Source organism: Anoplophora glabripennis, unplaced genomic scaffold (assembly GCF_000390285.2).
Source record: "Anoplophora glabripennis isolate ALB-LARVAE unplaced genomic scaffold, Agla_2.0 scaffold643, whole genome shotgun sequence".
In the NCBI taxonomy this organism is placed as follows: domain Eukaryota; kingdom Metazoa; phylum Arthropoda; class Insecta; order Coleoptera; family Cerambycidae; genus Anoplophora; species Anoplophora glabripennis.
The window spans coordinates 169865-180898 of NW_019416760.1; the positions used below are offsets into that span (position 1 = coordinate 169865).

Below are 11034 nucleotides of genomic sequence, written 5' to 3' on the forward strand. Positions count from 1 at the left end.
GAAAATTTGAAATAATCTCTAATATAAAACGCTACTCCTCCCCCTACTCTAGCCTCACGATCATTCCTAACTAAATTATAACCTGGTATAGAAACACAAGAATTTAAAATGGAAGAATTTAACCAAGTTTCTGATAATCCAATGATATCAAAAGAGCCATCTAAAATAAAATCAGAGAAAAGTTCTCTACTTGCAGACAGTGATCTAACATTAAAATGCGAAAAATTAATACATGTGCTTTGCATAAACCGCATCAACGCTCCAACATAATTGTGTAGTATAAATCAATATAAATATAAATAAATATTGTGGTGTTATGATACAAGCAAGTAAAAAAAACGGAATTAAAGTAAACTAAGATACATGTGAAAAAATTAATCTAAACCTACTAAAATAAAATGTGTTAGTAAGTGAATTTTTATTAAATGTTGTATATTGAATTACAGCTTAAACAAATAGGTATATTACCTATCGAAGAAATTTTTCATGTTGGTTCACGCGCAAAAAGTAATCAACATAAATCTATAAAAAGAGAACGATACAAATAGTAAGTATCTAGCTGAAAAGCAAAATGGATTATAGTCCTACCATACAATTAAAATTATGTGAATTAGATAAAATTCGAGTAAATAAAGAATTAACACTAAGTAATGAAAAACAAAAAAAACAAACCAAATACTAAAACATACAAAAGTCACTGGCTGAATTAATAATTACTTTCCTTCCATCCTTATCACTCCAGGCAAATATTTTACCACCAGCAGACCACACTTTATTTTTACCAATTTTGTTTCTTGCTGATATCAAAAGATCATACCTTTGGGAAGTAAGATCCTCGAAAATTGCAAATTGGGAATTTTTCAGTAGTTTTTTAGCACTGAAGACCTCATTCCTCTTGACATTAGAAACAAAATTCACCAAAATGCTACGAGACTTGTTGGAACCCAATTTACCAACGCGAAAAACTGAATCAAAATCCTGTATATCACATACAATACTGAGCTTAGAATTGAAAAAGGAGATTATGGTATCCAAAGTATTCTCATCCTCATGTTCAATTAGACCATATACTCTTAAAGAGTTTCTTTTTAATAATTGTTCAGTACACTCTAACTTATTTTTTAGAGACACACAAATTTCTGAATTACAGTTGATTCTCTCATCAAGAGATTTGAAGGATTTGGATACTTCATCAAGTTTTTCCTCAAATTTCTCAAACTTTTTGTCCATTTTTTGCTCTAATTGATTGGCAAAATTGACGCATACCTTAGTAATTAGTTTTTCCATAGCTTGATCAGGACATAGATTAGAATCATCAATGCTGCTGGAACCACTGAGCGCTGCTTTTGCGCCTCCCATACTGCTCACGCGTTTAACCACACTATACAACTATCCAGATGCCAGGTAACCAAGTATGCTAAAGTTGCTATTTGTTGCGAAACAGTAAGTTTTTTACTTTAAAATAATTACAGGGGTGCACAGAACACTTTGGATTCACGCCCCGTACGTAAAAAATAAATTATTTCCGATAAAACACCACGAAACTAGTTAATTTTATGTGGAGCGAGATTGGCAGCTACTCACACATGCTGTACTTCATATGATTTTACTACTGCAGTCGAACCCACAGCCAGGGTTTCACATCCCACAAACAGCAAAAAAATCTTATGGCAGGTTTTGGTACTTTTTGTGGGTTAAAGGGCATTAAACAATAAGATGGGTGTAGGATGGAATTCAAGATTGAACGGTTTCATAAGCCGTAAGCAGGCAAAAGTCATGTCAGGTTTCTATAAGTACTGGGATTGGTCCGACTCCAACCGTGGGATTTGGGTTGGGGGTGGGTTGTTCAATTGTCGGGGGTCGGCGTCGGAGATTATAGAGTAGTGATCGTTTAGGTGGCTGTGAGATGGAATTCACGATTAAACAGTTACACAACCAGTAAGCAGAGAAAAGTCACACGACAGGCTTTGGTAGTTGGTGGGGAGGAAGAGGGATGGGGGGTTAAGTGATTTGGAGCCTAGTTACAGTTTGGGTGGCTGTAGGTTCGACTGCAATAGTAAAATATTTCGGTAGTTTTATTGACCGATAATCTGTCAAGTGCATCCCCCTGACCTTTGAATGTGGTTTTGGGGAGTTGGCGGGGGTTGTAGGGCTCGGTGCCCATTGACAGTCTTAAGCCTAGTTATGGTATATGTGTCTGTAGGTTTGACTACAGTAGTGAAATATTATGGTAAGCCAATTAACCTGTAATCTGTAAACTTCATTACCCTGATATTTGGGGGTGGTTTTGGAGGGCTGGAAGGGCTTGTAGGGCTTCGTGCCCATGGAAACATTTGATCAGAATGACGAGGACTATCAAAATACGAAGTTTCAAAAAAATTGACAGGTGTTCAATTTCCATATGTTTTGTGCGGGGTTCTTTCTTATCAGAAGAACGGTCTCCCATTCAACCGAGATTTTCAGTAAAACGATCCATTATACCGATTTTCAACAAGTATACCTTTTTTATGTAGAACTGTCCACGGAATCTAAAAATGTATCCCAAATGATTATTAGGTCATTGGCGTAGAAGTCGGGGTAAAAAATACCGCTTTACTACCCATTCCTACACTACTGACCTACAAAAATTTGTAAATTTTACAGTAAATTATTATGTAACACCACACCAAATTTGAATAAATTTGTTATACTTAAGTGTACCAAAGATTTCGTAAATAATATGATTTTTACAACCGACCAATACGGCCCTGTACAGTGAAAACGGTGAGACTTAGACCCTTGCTTTATAAGGCATTTCTGAATTATTTATTGAGTTCTATTTGTGGTTAAAGTTAGATTCACTCGAACTGAAATACCCTGTATGTTAGAACAACATGAATGCAATATATTTCTCTGAAACATTGCATTATGTAACAATTTGGCAATATGTCATATGCAATTATTAATTACTAGCTGTTTACACGACATTGATAATATAATTCAATGCCAGTTGGGGCATGTAGCCCCTAGGGTAGCTGTTTCTCGCAATATCATTAGTTAGGAATTTTGTCTATGAAAGAGGTTAGATAACTTTTGCATACCCAGTTTTTTGGTATAACACAGCATTGTTTGACTTCATTTGATAGGATCTTTTCAATATTTTGAATGTATTTGAATTAGCTTAACGCATTTAAAATAAATTAAAAATTACTAAGACTTTGTAATAAAATTTACAATGTTATACATTACAAATGAGGTATCTATAATACCACCAGTAAGTGGCGTTCTGCAATTAGATATTTTAGAAGATTTAGCCAAATAGGTATACTCGTAATTTATACTTCAAATAACAAAATGAAGCTAGAATTAAAGGTATTGTCTTGAAACAGCAAGACTGGCATTGGCTCATTTGTTGATCAAGCCTCACGTTGGGCGCCATGTCGTGGAACATGAAGATTGGAACTGTCCAATTAGTAAGATAGTTCAGGCTATTGTGGAACTAAAATATTGGACTGTCGAGCTAGTTGCGGCGCTCTAATTTGAGTTCGGCGATGCACTTGGGCACTTTACTTGCTTTTAAGTTAAAAGTTTGATTTTGGAGGGATTCAACTGACCCTACACTGTTTTGCCATGGGTTTTTAGGGTCACTTCAGTTTATAATAGTTATTTGAGGCCTCCAAGAGCGCCTGTAAGCTTTAGGAGAAAGTTCGCTGCGTCTCGTAAGAGGGATTAGAGCTGTTTATGGAAGCTTAAGAGCTTTGAGGGCCTACGCAGCAGGTAGGATCGACCTAGGCCGGAAACTTGAGGAGTTATGTAAGCTCGTGTGGCTATTTTTCATTGAGAATATGGAATTTTATAATTTTATGTTTTATTGATGAACAGGCAGAGGCGTCTTGGCGGGTGGCTTTCTCGAATGGTCCGGTTTTGTTGGGCACAATTTCCACTCCCCGGCTCTGCCGTTCTGACCATGTTCGAGCCTCTGAACCTGATACGTTTTCTTCGTGCTTATTTAGCGTCGCTGTAGATTGAAATAGAGCAACATTTCATTGAGGCATATTTGGCTCAATTGCTCTGTTTTGATATCAGAAAATTTTCATTGAGCAGTACTACATTTTTTGCGACTGCAAAAATGTGGCAATGTCAGAATTAATTTGCATAAACTAGATTAGATTTGAGCAAAAGCTGGAATGGACAGCATGTTTTTTTTTATAAATAGTAACTCTACATTTATATGTCAGTGAGTTTTGAGTATGAGTTTTACTATAAAAATGATTCAAAATAGGATAGGTACCATATATTCAACAGCTGTTAAAACATTAAAAAGGTTAAAAGGTTTTTTTCTATGAACAATAATGGGTCATCTTTTGCTTTTGGCATATAAGGTGTCAAAAATATTTTTTTTAGAATCAAAGTTTAACATCTTTTTCAAACGGCAATGTGTTGTATTGAAATTGGATACAGACAAGTTTTTGGGTACCTACTATTAATTTTTTATCTCTGCTAAAGTTCATTAGCTAAGATATCTTTCAGTGATATTTTATAACATAATATCATAGAAAATAGTTTCTTTTTATATTATTCATACATTATAATGTACCTAAAATTAAATTTTACACAAAAAGTCATCTCGTTAAAATTTCTGAAAAGACATCAGTTTTGACAAAGTCAACTAGTTTCTATATTTTAATGTACGGGGTGTCCGAAAACAAATGGGCCATACTCCAAAAATTATTTCTTTTACGTAACCTCAAAAGGGCAGATCCAAATAAAAATCTGTACAGATTTTTAAATTATTGATTATAATAATCCGATATCAAGGATGGACTTTATTCACAGTAGCAGAAGGGTAATTGAGGGTTTTTTATCTTTAAAAATGGTCCCTAGCATTTTGATTAAATAATGACACAAAATAGTAATTTTTATGAAAGAGCTTCTCAAGAGGCCTAGAAAACTACTCATGAAATTATTAATAAATATTTTTATGCATTTAATATTTCCTATATTCAAAAATAATACGTCACCTGAGTGAACACTTTTAGTGTTTTAAGTTTTAATATTGATTTTTCTATCGTTAGATCAGATACATTGATACCCTATAACAATTAACTCTGGACTACCAACATATTTAAGGTATTTCACAAAAGATAGTTTTTATTACAAAACCCTACACTATTGTAAGATTTTCTGCCTGCTTTACTTATTTTAATTAGAATACACTCTTTTGTAGGTAATATTGAGACTGTGGACAAATTATTATCGCTATCAGCTTATACAAATATCTTGAACAAACGTGGAGAAACTGCCCTACATCTAGCTTGTCGAAGAGGCCAATTAAGCGTAGTCAAATTATTGCTGAAATATGGATCAAAACTCAACTCAATCGATTTTTATGGTGAAACTCCTATTTTCAAATCTGTTCAAGGAGAGAACAAATTATTAACTCAGTGTCTGTTGTCTGAGGAAAATGTGAATCTGAAGATCTCAAATCACAGCAGTGAAAGGCTTATTCATATGGGTGTAAAATTTAACGATATAAATCTTGTTGAAGTGCTACTACAAGCAGGGGAAGATCCTAATGTGACAACAGAGGCAGGTAGGTAATTTTATGTTTTCAAGTTGATTTTATGTATTTCATGAAATAGTTATTTATGATACAAGTTCTAAAAGTGACATTTTATTTTGTGAGTGGGGAAAAAATTAATACATTTTTGAATAAAAGTTGCATCAATTTTTGTTTTATTTGCATGTCGTCGTCTTTATAAATTAAAATTGGATGATATTGAAAAATCAGAAAACTCCTTATTAATTCATATTCGAATGAAATGAGAATATTCAACCAACACAAATCAAAATTTAAGAAATTATTTGAAACGCATAAATTGCCATTTAACAAAATAAACACACGGACTCTTTTAGTTCTTATTTCTTTTTCCAAAATGTATGTGTCATTCCAGTGAGTAATAAATTCCTTGTTTTTCAAATTCTCCATTTCTAATATAGTTCTGATGTTCTCCGATTCAAAGGTCTCGAAGTGTTGCCAACATAACGTTTACTACATTAACAAAATATATCTAATTCAGTCTTTAAAATTTTATCTCATTTTGCGGTCGAATTTTTGATAAAATAGTCCTTAACGTATGTATTGCTGCTTTGGAAAACTATTGTAATATTAAACCTATTATCAATTTATTTTCAATATTTCAGAGAAAACTTGAATATACAGGGATTGCCAGAAGTACGGAATAAAATTCATATCTTTTGAATGAGTTAATTTTTTTTAAAACGCCGAAACACGTTAACTGATTTTGATTTTTTCCCATCTTTCGGTTATATAATAATTAATTTTTCTTCAACCCCCTAACCCCCACCTACCCCTACTTTTTTTTCAAATGGAAACATAAGGCATGAGGGGGCTCGTTGAAAAGCTTATAGAAAACCGAATCCAGCCATACCAAATAAACAAGTTTTATTTTTTCAATAACAAGTTTTTTTTCATTTAGAAATTGAAACAACTAGATAATTTACAAAAATAAACTCAATGTCGCAAATGCTGAAAATGTCCTCCATTCACTATTTGGCATTCTCCAAGACGATAGTAAAAGCTGTCCACAGCATTCTGAATGACTTCAGCTGGTAAATTATGCATCTCCGCCCTAATCTTGTTCTTTAAATTCTCAATATTATCCGGTCTGTCCTGGTAGACTCTTTCTTTCAAATATCCCCAAAGAAAATAATCCAGGGGTGTTAAGTCGGGGGATCTTGGCGGCCATTCAACTGTACCCCGTCTACCAATCCAGCGATTTGGAAACATTTCATCTAAGTATCTTCGAACATCAATACCAAAATGTGGGGGAGCGCCATCTTGTTGGAACCAAATTCTTTCATTCGGTATATCTGGATCAATTTCATGAGGGAAAATCACAGCTAGAGCAGGTATCAGGTCAAATGTTAGGAAATCCAGGTAGCGTGCGGCAGTAAGATTTTCTTCAAAAAAGAATGGGCCCAAGATTCTGTTGTTGATGATACCTGCCCATACATTAACTTTTTGTGGATGCTGCGTATGCGATTCGCATGTCCAGTGTGGATTTTCCTGGGACCAAAAGCGATAGTTGTGCCTGTTAACCACTCCATTTAAATAAAACGTAGCTTCATCCGAAAAAAGTACGTCTCGTTGAAAACCATTATTGTCGTCACACCGTCTCATCATTTCCTCACAAAATTGTAATCGCCTATCATAATCGTCTTCCAAAAGCTCTTGGACAAGACATACCTTATAGGGGTGGTATTTCTCTTGTTTCAGAAACATTCGAATTGCAGTTCGAGAAGCATCGTGATTGCGGGCCAATGAAACAGTTGAAGTATGAGGATTTTCAACAAGTTCTAATGCAATGTCTAATTTCTTTTCTTCATTCAAAGCACGTGCCCGTCCAGTTTTGGGCAAAGTCTGTACTGTACCGTGTTCCTCAAATTTGTGAAATATTTTACTAACTGTCCCTTGCGAGATTTGGTTTTCGGGATATTTCGCATTAAATAAATCGCGCACTTCAGCCTGACTTCTTATTTTGTCTCCACATCCAAGCAATATCAAGATTTCGATGCGTTGCCTTTCCGACAATACCATTGCAATTCAGTAAATAACTTGATTTTGACACAATAGTAACGTTTCGAACTCCAATTTACAACTAAAGCGAAAAATTAACCAGAAAGCCTGGCAAGTAAGTGGTGCCAAAAAAACGCAACATAAAAAATATATCTTTTTTTGCGTTAGCAGTGATAGGTACAGTTTCAAATTCTTTATTTTATTCTGTGCAAATTCATGGAGAATAACACTGAATATAATTAAATTTTATTTCACTTGTTAAGTAGGTGTTTTATACAACCTAAAAACCTTGCTATTGAAAAAATAAAACTGAATCCTGGATTCAGTTTTCTATAAGCTTTTCAACGAGCCCCCTCATGCCTTATGTTTCCATTAGGGGGTTGAAGAAAAATTAATTATTATATAACCGAAAGATGGGAAAACATCAAAATCAGTTAACGTGTTTCGGCGTTTTTAAAAAAAATTAACTCATTCAAAAGATATGAATTTTATTCCGTACTTCTGGCCATCCCTGTATGTATGATATTTTTAATGTATGTATAAAATTTTACTATTGCCTTTTTATTATAAATATTTTGATTTGAAATTATATCAACAAACGTTTCTAAATTTTGATTATCGAATAATACAATTTTCATTAATCCTATTTTTATTTTTTTTTAAATATTTTTCTTTATTATAGTAACATTTTACTACAACTTTTGTACTTGTGTGTACTAGCGCCTTAAGATGGCCCCCATAAAATGAAATCTAAGGTATCGATGTCGGGGGACCTTGGTGGCCATTCTTGGGGAAATACAACGATTTAGATAAACAGTTTGTAAATAATTGCGAACCATTACACTGAAAATGTGCTGACGCATCATAGTTTATAAAAACTGTCATTAATTTTCTATGTAGAATCACACCCTTAGAAATTCACATATCATTAAGAAACATCCTGTATATTTTTAAAATATTTAGGCCCGGTACTTTGAGTCTCGGTTAAGGCTTGATTAACTAATCAGGCGATTAGACTGTGATTATAGTTTATAAAATAAATTAGTATATGTACAGTCTAATCGCCTGATCAGTTAATCAAGCTTTAACCAAGACTCAAAGTACCGGGCCTAAATTTATTATTATTTTAGCTTTAATTAAATTTATTGAATATTTGAGCGGTCATTAAGTATCTTACTGACCTTAATACTTAATATACTATTTATACAGGGTGGGTCAGTTTTTCGTGGTAGGATTTTAACAGTTGATAGAGATTCATTTTTTAATAAGAAAAGTTCCTATAAACGTAAGTCTTAGAACGCTTCGTTTGTGAGATATAGGCTGTTGAAAACAAATTATTTTTAATAATTTTTCTTAATATCTCTAAAAGACCAATAGATATTAAACTGAAATTTGATTATTAATAATACCTTAGTTATGTTGAATAAAACAAAGATATCTGTTATCCATTTCACCCACCAGTGACGTGCCTGAGGTGGGTTACTGCCCCCTTTAAAAAAATGATTCGTACGCCCGTGGATTTTTCTGGAAAATAATCATTTATTAAGAAAAATTCTTAAAAAAAGTTTGTTTTCAACACCCTATATCTCACAAACGAAGCGTTCTAAGACCTACGTTTATAAGAACTCTTCTTATTAAAAAATGATTCTCTATCAACTGTTAAAATCCTACTACAAAAAACTGACTCACCCTATATATTTCTAATTTAGTATTTTGATTTTAAAACTTTTTCTTTTCAATTCAGGAGAAACTCCTCTCCAACTAGCTGTTCAATATGGACAGATAGATATCTTGAAGCTATTAATAGATCAGCAAGCTGATTTAAATGTCATGGATACCCAAAACTGTACTCTACTGCACTTGGCTGCAAAAAATAATCAAGAAACTATTTGCATGCAATTAATAAACGAAGGACTCGATGTAAACTCTCAAGATGTGAATGGATCTTCTCCCCTTCACTTGGCTGTTGAATTTAATTCTAGTTCTGTAGTTCAATTACTTTTAGAAAACAGAGCCGACGTTAATCAAAACGATTTGGATGATTATACTCCTTTACATATAGCCGCAAAAACAAAAAACAGCTTTGATGTGTTAGAATTATTAATAAAATACAATGGAAAACTGGATGCTGCCACTGTACATGGAGATCTACCCCTTCATGTTGCTGCAGCTGTAGGCAATGCTAAAGCGTTCGCTTTTCTTTTTAGCAAAAAATATATCAATTGCTTAAATAATTCGATGTATACACCTTTACTAATTGCTCAACAAAATGGCTGTTTCTCAATAGCACAATTAATTACAGAATTAGATAAAAATAACAATGTTCCTCCAAAAATTCCAGTATTAACCAAACTTCACGCACTTAAAAGGAGGACCATTCTTTAAATATTACAATTCATAATATGTTACTCACTCTGTGATACTAAATTTATATGTGATACTATAAGTTATTAAACATTTTTTTAAAATTAGTTATTAAAACATGTATTTTAAATTGTCGTAGTAACTTAACTTTATAATCATTTATTTAAATTATAATGCAATTTATTTTTTATGTTTTTGTATTGCTTTTACAATTTTTGTAATTTTGTACTTTTTTAAAAAATATATTTATTGTATTCATCGACTACTTTCCTTCTATTACACAGCCTCTCTTCAGAAAAATTTTGGTTATTCACTAAAAGCTTCCCAATGTTATTTGCTACAACAAATGACCATCTGCTGTTGCCTCTTGGGTGCCACCGACATAGGACGTTTACCTTTAAGGCCAATTCCCACATAGCAGCGCCGCAGCAGCGCGGCGCGTCGATGCAAATGCTGCTCCAAAAAATATCCATAATTTTAAATGGAACAGTTCCCACATAAGCAGCACAGCGCGGCAGCAGCGCAACGCGTTAAAATTCAACGCCTCTGAGAGCGTTCCTTGCTGCTCTGACCTTCGTCGCGCTGCCAAGTGGACGTCTTCGGCAAATCTCGATACATATCGCTCACTATTTGGCTATGGGAGAGAGGTACCAGACGTTTCGCGGTGACTGTTGGACTTTGTAATCACTAATTATATGTAGTTAGTAAATGCAGGTAGTTTGATTTTGTTAGAGTAATATAAAATTACTGACAAAACTCTACATTTCTAAGTAGGATTAAGGCAATATTAATAAATTATATATCTAGGATATCACTAGACGAGGAACTCGACATTTTGAAAATAAAATACGTTCGTTCTATTAGATAGTCGGAACACTACTCTTCTTAAATATTAACCGCTGCGCTGGTGCTGCACTGCTAAGTGGGAATGCCTACCAAGTTTTTGCATCGCAGCGACGCTATGAAGCGCTGCTGCCGCGCTGGTAGGCATTCCCACTTAGCAGTACAGCAGCAGCGCAGCGGTTAATATTTTAGAACAGTATATTCCGAGTATCTAATAGAACAAACGTATTTTATTTTCAAAATGTCGA

At 33.8% G+C, this 11034-nt stretch overlaps 1 protein-coding gene across 1 annotated transcript in view; it reads left to right on the forward strand.

Annotated features, from left to right (window-relative positions):
• Window positions 1-10076, forward strand: part of LOC108912070 (ankyrin-3-like) — a 19680-nt gene extending 9604 nt beyond the window's left edge. Inside the window, exons 2-3 of the mRNA XM_018717231.2 lie at window positions 5207-5572; window positions 9324-10076. Of these exons, the coding sequence (XP_018572747.1) occupies window positions 5207-5572; window positions 9324-9964 (1007 nt within the window). The 3' untranslated portion in view covers window positions 9965-10076. The remainder of the gene's footprint in view (window positions 1-5206; window positions 5573-9323) is intronic.
• Window positions 10077-11034: the final 958 nt, after the last annotated feature.